General features: G+C 39.9%; 1 protein-coding gene across 14 annotated transcripts in view; it reads left to right on the forward strand.

Moving 5' to 3' along the window:
• The window catches only part of FGGY (FGGY carbohydrate kinase domain containing), a 401,184-nt gene that overhangs the window by 358,753 nt on the left and 27,276 nt on the right, over positions 1 to 15,155 (forward strand). For 8 of the 14 annotated variants that reach the window (XM_016159901.2, XM_016159905.2, XM_016159899.2 and 5 more), the window contains 2 exons: positions 3,053 to 3,114; positions 7,826 to 9,599. In XM_016159901.2, the coding sequence (XP_016015387.1) occupies positions 3,053 to 3,114; positions 7,826 to 7,907 (144 nt within the window). In that variant the 3' untranslated portion in view covers positions 7,908 to 9,599. Of the gene's footprint in view, positions 1 to 3,052; positions 3,115 to 7,825; positions 9,600 to 15,155 lie in introns of those variants that run through there. The other 6 variants (XR_001598826.2, XM_016159900.2, XM_016159903.2 and 3 more) reach the window with 6 other exon arrangements.

Here is a 15,155-nt window from a genome sequence, read left to right on the forward strand (position 1 = left end):
GCTCTCCTTTTAATTCCTCAGAAGTCCAGTAGGTCCTCGCAAGCTTCTTTATGCCGACTTGCATGGCCATATTAGAAATTATCTATGGCAACCCTTGACAGCTATCTCACATGTGAGCTACCTAGAGTCTGTGGGAAACAGTTATGCCTTTTGGAGTCTGATGGACGCTGGTGGTGTTGGCTGATCTAAGTGCTCCTTTACTTCTACACTGATGTGGCAACCAACCCTTTTCCTCCAGAAAGGAGTCACACTCAAGTCACTGTGTCCCATAACCTTAGGGACACATACCAAGTTCCCTGGTGGTCTCACTGAAGCCCTGCTCTGTTGCCTTGTGAGGGAGGAGACTCCTCTCTCCCCTTCCTGAGAAGAAGGCCTGATGTGCAATAAACCAACAGCTGTCTCCTAAAAGTCCAGCTCTTTTTCTCATGTGGATGAAAGGTTTAAGAGTTGATTAATGGGTCCTCAAGTACGCTTTTTACAAATTTTTCAGGGTGGTCTGTTTCCAGCTCACTTTAGTATCTTATATCTGTCATCTTTAGATCTCAGCCAAAACTTCCATTTTAGTCCTCTGTCGTATGTATGTTCATTCATCTCGTAGACATTCTCTGAATGCATACGATATACCAGATGCTGAGTTTGGCTATGGAAATAATTATAACAGTTCCGGTCTTAAGGAGTTCACAGTCTAGTTGGGGAGACTGATGTGCTAGCAAAGAATTGCAGTGCCCTGTCATAAATGCTGTGATAGGTGGAAGTACTAGTTGCTGTAGGAGCAAATAACTCCATCTAGGAGGGAGGCAGCAGTGGGATGAGTCAGAAGAAATCTCAGTGGGTCCATGCCTGAGCTAAGTTTAATGCTTAAATCTGTACTTTTTTGAGAAACAAAAACCTTTGAAATCTCAATTGCTGGTGTTTGTTTCTTAATAATTTATTTTTAAAACAAACAAAAGTAATGTGAAGAAAGGAAGAAAGAATTCCCAGTCTTTTGTACACACATCTGTTACAGTGGGAAGGGAAGTGACATTTATGGAGCATCTTCTATAATACAAGTTTCCAGGATCCCACCCAGGAAGGCAGTGCTGGAATGTTGCCTCAAGCCTGAAGCCTAAGCACAACCCGAAGAAGTATTCCCTAAGGACATTTTCAACAGTCAGAGGAGGGAGAGGAGGCTAGATCCTCCCTACCTCACAGCAGAGCAGGACTCTGAAAATGTCCTTGTTAGGTGGAATGGCCGTGATGTCACTAAGATGTGTTTGACTGCTTCACAAAACAGCGCCACACTACCCTGCTTTAGTTTCTGTCCTTTCACCATGATTTCCTTTTCAATAATTTTTTAGAATTTTTTTAAATCGCCTCACTTGAGGCTGCCATTTCTTTTCTGCTGTCAGTGTTTCCTACTCTGAGCATCCTTAATCTCCCAGTCAACACTATGTAATCCATCGAGGGCAGATAACTATTTCCAAATATTCTTGCTCATTGAGGACGAGTTGGTAGAGCATCCTTGCAGGAATGGACATATGTGTAAGTGATTAGTGGATGAAGAAGTTTACACATTTCCTAACTCTTGAATAACTATTGAAAAAAAGTTTATCTACTTCTAACAGTTATTTATCATACTCTAGTGTGATCATGGTAAATGTCTTTTCCATTCTATGATGAACTTCTTGATGAAAGGACCCATGCGTTCTTCATCTTTGTATTCCATTTATATTGAGTGCTGTACTTGGCTCTTAGAAGAATCTCAATGTTTGATGAATATTCTAGGTGCTGATTAAGAAGCAAACAGAAAAGTCCCTAGCCTCTTGTAGCTTACATTTTGGTTAGGCCAAGGGGTGGAGAGCGTAGAAAAGGAACATATGGGCCAGTAAACACATGGCATGTCATAAGGTAAATAATAAGTTGTGTGTGTGTGTGTGTGTGTGTGTGTGTGTGTGTGTGTGTGTGTGTGTAAATCACAGTAAGGTGGCAAGGATGGGCAGGGGCCACTTGGATATTTTGAAAATACCCAGGAGCCTTCACATTCTGTGTGACAGTCAGTTTTTATATTTTTCCTTCCCTGCTAGCATGTGAGTTTCTCTAGGACAAAGAGGATGTCTTATGCAAATCTATGTCCCTAGCATAGCATCTGGTACATAGTGAGTAATCAATAAATATGTGGAGTAAGAAGTTGTACATGTGACCCCAGAATGACTACATCCTTAAGAATAAGATGTTAGTAATTGTTCCTAAGACAGGGCCTGTTCTGAGGAACTTTGTCATGCTATTGCTTGCAGTCTCCCAGGTCAAGTCTGCTGAACTCCAAAGTATGGGTTCACTCCATTTCCCCTAACTTTCCCATAACTTTAACAGCATTGGAAGACTTCCCAAGGAAACCACACCATTTCAGTCATATAATGGGGCCAATGTAATCCATGGTTGATCTTGATGCTGTACACACTATGTCCACCCAGACATTGCAACTTGCTGTCTGCCCAATTATCCCACTATAAAAACAAGAATGTCCTAAAGTCATATACCAGAACTCAAGTCTAGACTTAGCCCAGAGGTCCCATACTCACAATTTCAAAGACTACTGGACAAAAGCTGTAGGCGAAATAAAGAGGTCTTAAATATTTCATCCTTCAGTACAGGTGCAAAGTGAGTTTAACTCAGTTATTGTTATCTTGAGTTAAGCAGACAATGTGCTTAGTGGCTGGTTATGTTGCCTTCTTAAGCCCTCGTGTCCAGGAACTGAGAAGGAGAAATAATTGCCTCCCATCACTCCCTGGGAGCGATCACAAAAGCTTCACTTTCTGGGCTATTATTTATGCCTTAGAGGTTTCAATATATAATCATTTATCAAGCTCCGGCTGTGTGATCATAAATGTAACTCTTAGTGTCCAGTTGGGTTCTATTCCCAACACTAGAGAAAATAAATTGGAAAAAAAAAATGGACTAACTGAATATCTTAAGGGGAAATGAATTCTAATTAGAATGTTCTTGCCTATGACAAGCCTCACTTCAGTTATAGCTTTCCAACTCACCCTTCTGTGTTCTTTCTTCCATTTGACAGGAGGCAATGGCAAGAATGAGCAAAGTTGGGAAAGTCGTGTTTCCCAGACTTGAGGATAAAAGGTAAGTTTATTTTTTTTATAGGCACAATGCTAAGGAATGAGAGCATACAAACACACACAACTTTAAAGCTGGAATAAACTTTGGAGGTCAGCTAATCCAGTCCTTTCATTTAATAGTTGATAAAACCAAGTCCCAGAGAGGTAAAGTCACTTTCAATTACCTGCATAGATCACAGAGGTATGTAGGGCCAGACATGGGGTCAAACACACTTCTGAATATTCAGACCAATGTTCCTTTCCCTATATCATTAGCAGCAAATCTGGTCCTCTATGTTCTAAAATGTGGATCTCTTTTATCTTCCACCAAAGGACACAGGAGCATCTGTCTGTTTTTTTGTTTTGTTTTGTTTCATTTTGTTTTCACCCTTTGCAGTACTTGGCAATGAGGGCTATATCATGACCTCGATCAGTATTTAACTCCATGTCACAAAACACTAGTATGTTGAACTCCTGCTGTATTCAAGGCATTATACTCATTAGCCTCTAGGCAGGATTTAGAGGAGAATAAGATACAGTCTTATTTATGCACAAAGATCATTTCAGAACAAAGGATAAGTTCTACAATAGAAATATGACCAGGTGACAGACTAGCCCAAGGAAGAAAGGAATGTGATCTGCAGGGACGAGGGAAAGCTTTTGAGAAGTTTCAAGTCTAGCTGACTTTAAATGCTTTAAAAAAGTTGTCATGAGATAGGACAAGATAAGGAAGGAAATACTCAGTAGAGGGAATAACATATGCCGTTATACAGGTGAGAAAAGCATGATATGCTCATTTAACTATAAACAACTCACAATTCTGCAATACAAAGCAAGAAATGGGGAATGGCAGGAAGTGAAACTGGGTGTGGAGGAATACGAGGTCATCCCATAGGAGTTTGAGGCCATGCTAAAGACTTCACACTCCATCCTACAGGCAGAATGGAGATACTGAATTTCTGGCAGTGGTGGGACCTGGTCAGATGCGAGTTTTACAAAGATCCCTCTTACGGGATGAATTAGAGAGCCTAAGGGTAGAAGCAGAGAGATGAGATAGAAGGCTTTTTCAGTCATCTAGATGAGAGATGAAAAAGATCTGTATTAAATCACTGATAGTAAGTTTAAAGATGAAGGAACAGTTGGGCCTTTTATAATTTTAGGAAAGTATTTGAGGTTAAGACATAAAAGCAGATTCTACCTTGTATAATGGATGGTCGGAGATGCTGATCCCACCAAAGTGCAATCAGTATTTAACAGAGTTAGAAATAACCACAGAAAAAGCCATCCAATTTCTTTTTATTTTTTTTAAAGAATGTCTCCAAATGGTATTGGACTGTTAACCTCTGAATACAATCCCCTCTCTAAATACAAGGCCCTTACACGGGGGAGCTTGACTTAGGAACCCTGTGAGATCTGAGTTCTCTATGCAGAGGAAGCCATGGGCTAGCAGCATCCCTCTTTTGTTGAAATTAGAAACATCATTCTACCCCCTTCACCCGCCCTGTCTCTTTGTTGACCCTCCCAAGACTTTTGAGAGAAGTCTGCTTTTAAATTCTTTCAGTGAATCCATGTGTTCTTATTGCAAAGAATCCATAGCTTCTTGCTGTCATCTGAGAGCCCTCCTCTGGGGGAGAGGCACACACAATGCTCTATCACCATCTGCAGGCTGCCTGAAGATTTGCAAGTAGAAAGGGAGCCAGTTTCCCTCTGAGCTACTCTCACATCTCGTCTCAAATCACATTATAAACTGTACAGAACATTTACTTAGGTCTGTACCACAGAGGGGCAACTGTGTGGAGGGAGAATTTGGAAGAGAAGGGATTTGGTTGATTTATAATTCCAGATCACAGAAAGCATAATCTAGTGACTTTGTAGGAGGATCCTAAATCTTACCCTTATTCCCCGACTGAATTTATCTGTGGTCTTAGAGCAGTCACTTAAAAGTGCCATAGAAAATTTTGTGCATCAAAAAGTTATTATCAGCAGAAAAAAAGGCATCCCACAGAATGGGAGAAAATACTTGCATATCATTTATCTGATAAATGATTAATCCAGAATATAGAGAACTCCTAAAACTCAGCAACAGAACAACTCGAATCAAAAATAGGCAAACGACTTGAAGAGACATTTCTCCAAAGAAGATTATAAATAGCCAATGAACACATGAAAAGATGTTCTACATCACTAGTCATTAGGGAAATGCAAATCATAACTATAAAGAGATATCACCTCGCACCCATTAGGGTGGCTACTATACATATATATTTACATACACATCAAGTGTTGACAAGCACTTGGAAAATTAGAACCCTTGCACACTCTTGGTGGGAATGTGTAGAAAACAGTATGGTGGTTTCTCAAAAATTAAAAACAGAATTACCATATGATCCAGAAATTCCACTTCTGGGTATATACCCGAAAGAACTGAAAGTAGAGGCTCAAGGGGATATTTGTACGCCCCTGTTTGTAGCAGCATTTTCCACATTAGCTAAGACATAGAAGTAACCCAAGTGTCCATCGGTGGATGAATAGATAAACAATATGTGGTATATTTCATATGTACAATGTAATTATTCACTCTTATAAAGGAAGGATATTCTGACATATTCTATAACACGGATGAACCGTACATTATTCAAAATGCAATTAGCCAGTCACAAAGAGAAATATTGTATGATTCCATTTACATAGGTACTTAGAGTAATCAAAATCGTAGAGACAGGAAGAATAGTAATTACCAGGGGCTTGGGAGAGTGGGGAGTTATTATTTAATGGGTATAGAGCTTCAGTCTTGCAAGATGGAAAGAATTCTGCAGATGGATGCTGCTGACAGTTGCACAACAGTGTGAATGTACTTAATGCCACTAAATTGTATACTTAAAAACGGTTCAAATGGCAAATGTTGGGTTATGTATATTCTACCACAATAAAAAATTGAAAACTATAAAGCACAGGGGGGAAAAGTGATTTAGACCTCAGTTTTCTGTGTGTGAAAAAAAGGAAAAAATATCAATTTCTGGGCATCCAAGATAATAGAAGCATATAAGAACATTAGTTAGCACTTGACAGCTCAGAGAGTATATTATGTTCATTTTCTTGTTTAAAATCCAGTCACTCTGTGGCATAGGTACTGTTATCACTCTCTTCTAGCAGGGAAACTGAGGTTCAGACCATTTAAAGAAGTTGCCCAAAGTCACCTGGGTCTCACTGCTTGCATAGCCAATGCTTCCCTGCTGTACAAAGAATAAGGCCAACAAAAAATTGTCAGTATTAAAATTGGAAATCTTCAAGTATATGAGAAGGGACCCAAGTTCCTTTCTAGCAGTTTTGAGATTCCGAAGTTAGGAAGTCCACCTCATAGAATGAAAGAATTGCTTAATGTTAAACTGTCAGCATATCATTAAAAAGGGAAAATTGCTGTTCCCCAAATCATTCTATAATTAATAAACTCACTGAGTGAGTTTAAGTAGAACCCACATATAGCTAGATTAATGATGTTGGAATATTAATTTTTTTAAGTAGTTATAACTAGCACTGATATCAGTTACTGTGAACCAGGTAGTGTTCTAAGTGCCTTTCATAGATGACCTGGATTAATTCACACAACAGCTCTCCAGGTAGATCCTATAATTATTCCCATTTACAAATGGGGACATTTAAGCACAGATTAAGCAACATATCCAAGGTCACACAGCCAGTAATGGGCCAAGCTGCAATTCAAACCCAGGCTTCAGAGTCTACCTTTCAAAGCTGTGTTTGGCCCCATCACAGATCTTGAGTTACCATAATGCTTAAGAAAGAAATGCTTGGGGGATGGGGGAAAGTTATTAATCTATTTAGCTCTGCATATTTATAAGTAGAAGTTCTAAGGTTATTCTTGCAATCTCTCTCCCCCAAATCACAAGCTTTGTACCAAAGCTCCCTCATGAGGACTTCCTTTCAGAGCACCATAAAATCTATCGAGACATGCTAACTGGGCCTCATCAACCCCTCACCCCATGTCAGCTCCTCCCAAGCAAGAGGAGTAAGGACAAAGTCACAAGTCTTCAAGTATAATTTGTCTTAGCTACTCATCTCTTTCAGGATTGGGCCTCTCTGTCATCTGACTCATGGCCAACACCAAGTTCTAACAGTTCTCCCCTGAAGAATCAGCTGGAATGTACAGGGAGGGCAGGGTCCACTTGGGATGCCTGGAAGGCAGGGCACAGCTGTAGGAACGGCATTAGTCACGTTTTCATGGGGTTTTATTCCCAAATAAAGCAGTCTGCAAAGGAAATGTAGGTGTGGAATCCGCAAAGGGTAATTAAATGTTTAGTCTTGTCCCTGGTCAGGCTGTGGTTTTAAACCAGTCGTCAAACCTGCGGCTAGTCATATATATAAATGTTTATTGAAGCTGGGGATGTGAAAGGCCCTGTGTTAAACCTGAGCCTTTTAGTAAATTACAGTGAAGTCTTTGAGTTCAGACAGACCTGAGTTTGAATGTCAGCCCTGCCAATTTTTAGCTACTCTATTTTAGATATGCCTCTCCAAGCAAATGTCTTTACTTCTAAAATAAAGCTAATAACACCCCATGTAAGTTAGAGGCAATAGAGATAATAATATCCGTTGCTCAGGATGCTGTAAGCATTCAAAATATGGGGGTGTATGTGCAAAACCATATTGCCATTCTAAACGTAAGGGGAAGCTGCATAACAGTTTGTCTGCGATCATTCAGTGTATTCATTTGTCTCCCACAGGTATTATGACAAGAAATATCAAGTATTCCTGAAGCTAGTTGAACACCAGAAGGAGTATGCAGCAATCATGAAAGGGGACTGACAAAGCTTACAGGTGCCAATGCCAGAAGGTTCTGTATCATTGCATCAGGGACTCTGTCATTTCATCTTATAGTCAAGACCCTTTAGGTATCACTTTAGCATTTCTGTATTGTCTTTTAATAAAGAAACAAATACATGTGTAACCATAACTAGAGGCCTCCATTTGGAAATACTACCATTTCAAAATAATGAAACATGATGGCTAAAAGCCATCAGATGGCAGTTTCCACAGGCGCTATCATGGAGACAGACATCTTACATAGGATCTCTGATGGGACTTGACCTTGGGGATCATTCAGTCCAGGGGAAACTTATATTTGTTAATTGATTCAAGGTCATCCATTAAATGAAAAGCTTACAGTGTATTAGGTAAGACATCTAATGTTTATTCTATAGGGACTGAAAACTTGTTGTTAGCTTTTCATTTGAAAATACTTTCAAACTTACAGAAAAGATACAAGAATAGGAATTATACCAAGAACACTCAAGTACCTAACTTTTACCTTTTAGCATTCACCCATTTGCTTTATTGTATTTGTACATTCTCCATGTGTATGTAAGTATATACACACAAAATTTTTATGAGTCATTTGAGGGTAAATTTCAGTAGACTTAACTTTTATATAGCACTTTTATTTAATCTGCCATTCATATTCCAGTTTTGTCATTAACTCAATAACATCCTTAATGGTGTTTTTTTTTTTTCTTCTTGTATAGGATATAGACAAGAATCAGATATTGCATTTAATTGCAAAATTGTCATCTCGCAGTCATCATATTAAAGATAGGTACAGGCAGGAATCACCAATGGATCCAAGAGGGAATTTTGATGAGTAATAGGATGTATGCATGCATGTTCTTAAAATGTTTCTTAGTTATAAGAGGAAAAAGAATGTTAACTATACAGGGAAGAAATAGGACACCTTCTTGGGTGATCGAAATTAACTTCAGCTGGGCAGATGGCCATCCCGTGCCTCCAGATGTGATAGCCTGAGAAGGACACAGCATCGTTCTGGCTGGGGATATATAACCTGAATCTAAGCTAAAGAAACATCAGACAAACTCAAAATGGGCAGCATTCTGTTTTTTTTTTTTTTTTTTTTTAATGAATTATATATTCTTCAAAAATGTCTATGTCATAAAAAGCAAGGCTATGGAAAGTTTCCAGATCAAAGGAAACTAACGAAACATGATGGCTAAAAGCGTTTGATACAGACAGGTGTTTGGAAAAAAAGTTGCTTTAGCTTTTACCATAACGTACAAATAAACACACACAGACAGGCACATATGTACATATACACACTCACACACCATTTCAGACCCAAGAGTAACTGCTAATGTTGATTCTAAGTCTGTCATTGCTCAGAGGAGTTTGGGTAGAGGATGTATGGGACTTCAGCAACATAAGTCAGCAGGTAGAAAAGAAAAAGCCAATACATCCCAGTCAACAAACATCTTTTGGAAACCTTATTCTGTGCCAGGTATTGTGCTGAGCACTGGGGTACAGGGATAAATAAAACATGGTCTCTGCCCTCAGGGAGCTCCCAGTCTAATGAGAAATGGAGACAAGCAAATCGATCACAGCACACCTAAAAGGAGGCACCTGCTGCCGTGGAGCACATCGAGCAGTCGGAAAAGGAAGAAGCAGTGAAGGGTTGACAGGAGGGAAGAAAAGCAATATGGTGTAAAGGCCGTGAGTCCTGGCTTTACTTCTTCCTACCTATGTGACTTAGAGAAAGGTTCTTAATCTTCCTAAGCCTCAGTTTCCTCATTTTGACAATGCGGATTATTAATAGCACCTACTTTATAAGAGTCTAATGAGGATTAAATGAGATAGTATATTTAAGCACTTAGCTCAGCTGTCTGGACCATGCTTATCTTTTTGCATGGCCTGATACTTAGAAGATGCTCAGAATAATTACAATAAAAATTACTGAGTAGGATGACCACACCCAGTTACAAAGGCCACCTCTACAATAGTATTCAACAATATACAAAGGATACAGAGATCTTGGGCTGGGCATGGTCTAGGGTGAAGGTGGATGTGGTGTCCAATCCACTAGACATAGCAGCAGGAGGAAGCCTAATTTGTTCACCTGCACCCCAGCCAGAGCTTGGTCTCGGGATAAGAAGGATTGAGCACCTCAAAGGAGAAATCAGGTAAAGCGTGATCTAGGCAAGATGTCAGGATGGTCAGACAGGCTTAAGGCGCTAACGCTGATCAGCACTGACTCAGAACCTGAGGCAGGCCTGGGTCTGCTCATGCAAAGCAGTGGTGAATGCAGTAGTTGTGCAAAGCTGAGTACACAGAGGTATGAGAATGAATAATTACCATTTTCCAAGTCCTTCCAGTATGTTCTTTCTCTCCAGTCCCCACTACAGAACTGAGAGCACTGTTAACCTGCATGTTCCAGTTGGGAAAGCTGAGACACAAAAGATAAACAACCTTCCCAGAGTCTCTCAGGTGATGGTAGAGACAGGATTCCAATCCAGATCTGTCTGGGTTCAAAGCTTTGGGAGTTGCCCCATTTTAACAGAGAGGAATGTGTCCCACCAACCACTCTTTAGTTAGAGTGCTCATGCTGTGGATGATCAGCCCTGGATGCTGGCCACTCTCTCAGGCAACTCATATCCAAACCAAACCTCACTTAGGGTTCTCTCCACCTTACAGAAAAAGGAAAACATGTACAAAGAACATGGGAACTCTGGAAATCTTCTGGCATCTCAACAGTCAGAAGCAGCCTGGAAGAAGGGCTGAAAGACCTCGAGCAAGATACTAAACCCCTAGGCCTGAGAATCCCCCTATGTCAATGGGATATCCTGCTATCTTCCCCCTAAGGTTAGTGGTAGAGTTTCATGGAAAGAACTGTAGGTAAAAGCCTTAGCACAATGCCTTGCTGATAATAGGCACTACACAAATATTTTTTTCTACAGTGTTCTCTTTGTACCACCTGGCTAGAGGGTTAATGCCTAAGAAAGTAATTCTGGTTCCTACTATAAAGCCAGTACTTTAGGAAAATGTAAATGTCTCTATGGATTTTTATAACCATGTGTAGCTCGATAAAAATTTTACTGACTCCAGTGCTCACCTTCTTGCACTGGGAAAGGAAACTTTATTATTTAATGCACACATGTAAAGTATAAGTATATTTAGCTTTTACGAATAAGAATTACAGTGTGTCCAGAGTGGTTTGTGGGATTTTTTTTTTGTTGCCTACTTTTCTTTAAAGTTGAAGCCAGCCTTGCTTAGCAAAGCATTTTGCCAAGGAACACATTAAAGTTTTTAGTTTTGATGAAAAATACTTCCCATGTGTGAAGAACATAAATGTAGCTTTCAGAAGAGCTGAAGATAATAAAAGATGAGAGAGGGAAGTGGGGAAGAAAAGACAAGGATGACAGAATGACATGTTGCAGAGCTGCCGTAAACTACAGGACCCAGTGTCAGAGTTTGCTGGACTCCAAATGAGTCACCTAGAAGGGATTCCCACCTGTGGGAAGACTCAGACTGGGAGATAGGTCTTTATGTGCAGAGCACAGTCTATGTTCTTGCCAGTTGCATTAAGGAGTGAGGGGCAAAGGAGTGTAACTTCCAAGAGGAGCAGTAAAAGCTCTGTGGGACATCCCTGGACACATCCAGCTTTGAGGAAGTGGCAAATTGGCAGGTAAGGGTAGCAAGCAGGAACATTAAGGTTAACGCATCCTCTCTGACAGGTCTGAATATAACCAGGTCTCTCCCGTTTACTTATTTATCCCCCAACCTTGGCCTGTGAGCTCTTGTAGGGCACTGACCATCTTAGGGCCTGTGTTCTTTGCACCTCAACAGTTCCTGGCATCCGTGGGAGCTCAAAAAATAATTATACAAACATAAGACATTTTCTACACATAGAAGACTGGTAGAACTAAAAATATCTCAAAAATACCTCACTTTTCAAGTCAGTCTGTCATACGTGTTAATGTGCCTTAATTTAAGCAACATATAAAACTTTAAAATGTGACATGATCATTAAGGGTTAAAAAATTATGCTTTATACCTAACAACTTGCTTTTAGTTTTTTATTGCACACACACACAGGTACGTATACAAATGCATAATCACACGCCTTATTTGGGGTTCTAGCTCAAGCTCAGAAACCTTTTGCGAATGATCTCTTATGAGAAACTAACTGAGTTGTAGTCCAGAAATGCCTATTGTTCGTTGGGCTACAGGGCACACGCTTTCAGAATCCAAGGGCATAGTTACAAATAATTACCGTCAAAGGGTTTAAAATGAAGGAAATTGTCACTAAACAAGAAGCTAATGACCGAGCAGAGCTGTGTAATGTAATTATACTTAAGATGGGCCTTCTGATGAATTACAGAAGAATCTTTGTACTATAGTGTCTCCATAAATGCACTGAACATCTATTGACAGTAATAGGAGGAGGTCTTGAATATAAACAACTTTTTTTTCCTTTTCCAATTTCTAGAGGGAGAACCTAAAAAGAAAAAAGTACATTTTTAAAAAGGATGTTTTTGTAGTACTTATGGACATTTGATAATTATATAAAGTTAGTAAAACAAAAATAAATAAAAACAAAGATTACTGCTAATAAATTCAGATTTCTCAATTTATCATTAATTCACCCATTAATCTTATGATCAGTTTCCATCCATCCACACTGAAAATCATTTAAAATCACATATTAGAATAAATGCTTCTAAAGACCTAATTTTCATTTGCTTAAGTCACGCCTGAAGTCTTGATTAAAAATATTTTTCTTATTAAAATATAGGGCGAGCTTGGCTCCCTGATGTATATTTTTAATACATATGAAATGAAAAATGTTTTATTTATTAATCTCTGGTATTTAGGCAGTCAGTAATGATGCCTTCCATTTGAAAACTTCTTTACAGTTTCCATAGTGATTGTACATGCATTATCTCAGCTGTTCCTGATAATAAATTGGTGAAGTAGGCCTGACAAGGGTTGGAATTGCATTTCACAGACACCAAAACCATGGATCCATGAGTTTAAGTAAATGGCCCACAATAGTGTAACTGGGACACAACACGGAGGCAGGACCACTCTGTTGCTTCTTGCTAAATAAATTCAGTTAGCTTATTTGTGTAACAGAAGATGACTCATTAGTTTGCTAATTGCTCTCTCCTCCATGGTACCCCTCTCTAGCAGATGCATAAATATCTAGGAGGCTTCTTCTGATGCTCGTTGATTCATCAGAGTACTGTGTTATTTCTATTGGCAAGCAGAGTGGTAAAGTGAGAAAGCCTTGAGCTATGGAGTCACTAGGTCCTGCCTTCAGCTCACAGCTTCACTGCTTACTAATCAGCACAGTTATGAACTCTTGCAAGCTAGTTAGCCTTTGAGTGTCTGTTCCTTATCTAGAAAGTGAGAGAAAAGAAAATCTGCCTCATGGCCAATGTGAAAAATAAATGGGATGTTTCAAAGTGCCTGGCACAGTGCCTGGTATAAAATAGAAGTGTAACAGGTAAATTGGTTTTTCTCCTAAACTAATCCGTTTTTACATTACAGAATTTCTAGAAGCATTGCTTCCAGTCAAGTTGGACAACTTCATATCCAGTTTCCATAGGTAAAACTTCTGTGTTCGTTGTCAATGACAACCAACCATCATTGGGCTCTTAATGTGTCAAGAGTGCTGGAATAGTTCCTGTTGACACAATAGGGCCAACATCTAGTTGAGGAGAGAGGGGACATATGTAGAAAGAGATTTAACAACCATAGAAATCTCCAGCTAGGTGCCCAATATGGTAATAAACTATGTAAAAGGTTTATCAGCACTCAGTTGGTAGGTGCCACAAGGGGTCTGAGGATGCCAGTAATAAGTCTGTCAGGAAAGACTCGTCTGGAAATGATGAAAGCTAAAACGTGTACAACTCTGCTAAACTGTAGGTTCTGAAGGTCTTTCACCTGAAGATTCAACTCTGTTCCCTCCCTGGGGTAAGCAAGGCTGAGGCAGGCCATATATAAACAGTTTAGACCAGGCACAATTCTTCGCCAGCCAGTGACTCTAGAATTCATCTTTCTGTCATTAGCTCCTAGGCACCAGGAACTCACTAAATCACAGGCTTCTTCCTTAAAATACAACACATTTGTCCAATCTGGCATGACCTTTGCAATTGTGCAATTATCCTGATGGGCACAAAGAAATGTTGAGTCCTCTCGCATGGTTCACTGCATTATTCCAAGCCATTTAGTAAAGTCTGTGCTTTACATTTCATGCCACCTGTATTTCTCCTGATCTCAGGCTTTGTTTACTTATTCTCTTATTCATGGCCTCACTACTTACTTCAAATTTGGCTTCTGAAACTGACTCCCTAGGTAGAACCTTAGCTCTCCTTCAACCATAGTTGGTTAAATTCTCCTTCCTGTGACTCTGATTTGTAAATCATCTCTCTCATCCCACCCGGCCCCAGAAAACCCTATCTCAAGTTAAACCATATGGGAGGCTTACCTACCTGCACTCAGCAAACAGCAGCTGGAGATGTCTGATTTGCCCTTCAGTTTCCCTCCTACCGCCAGAGGCCTGTCCTGAATTTTAGGCTACCTGGATGGAACCTGATCCATTATCTGGTGCTTACCCCCTCTTCTAGAGCCAAATCCAGTTCTCTGTAATTTTCCAGTCACCAACCTGAACCTTGCTTTTGCCGAAACATACCCCCCAGAGAGAATCTAAGGCACTCAAGCATACTTTCTGGCTAGAAACTTCCATCGCTATGCTAACTACACTGATGTAAGTGATAGCCATTGAAGGTGTTCTTGGAGTACTTTCTATTCCTGGCCCCCTTGTGGTTGAGTGGGCTCTTATGAATTGTTCTGTTTAATGAGCTGTAAGAAATGATTATTTCTAGACCAAGTCTTTGATCGTCAGTGTGAGAATCCCCAAAGCTTTCTTTTCTCCTACACAACAACCAGCAATGTTCCAGATGAGGATTCTCTCTCAGCCGGTGTTCCAGAATGAAGATGACTCAGAGCAGAGCCCCCAACCAACCCACAATGAACAAGTAGGCTGAGTGAGATATAAACCTGTATTGTGCAAAAATACTGAGATTTTAAGGGTGTTCCTTACTCGGCCTCATCTTCCCAATCCTTACTGATATTCCTCATGATAACCGATTTGAGGCTAAGTTTGCCATGATCACAACAGCAGGCTCAGTCTTGTTTGAGGTAAGACTTGTACCTAAATTAATTAATCTCCTTCATCTCAGCCTTGAACAACCCATATTGCTTCCC

The sequence above is a fragment of the Rousettus aegyptiacus genome, unplaced genomic scaffold (assembly GCF_014176215.1).
Source record: "Rousettus aegyptiacus isolate mRouAeg1 unplaced genomic scaffold, mRouAeg1.p scaffold_m13_p_1, whole genome shotgun sequence".
NCBI lineage: Eukaryota > Metazoa > Chordata > Mammalia > Chiroptera > Pteropodidae > Rousettus > Rousettus aegyptiacus.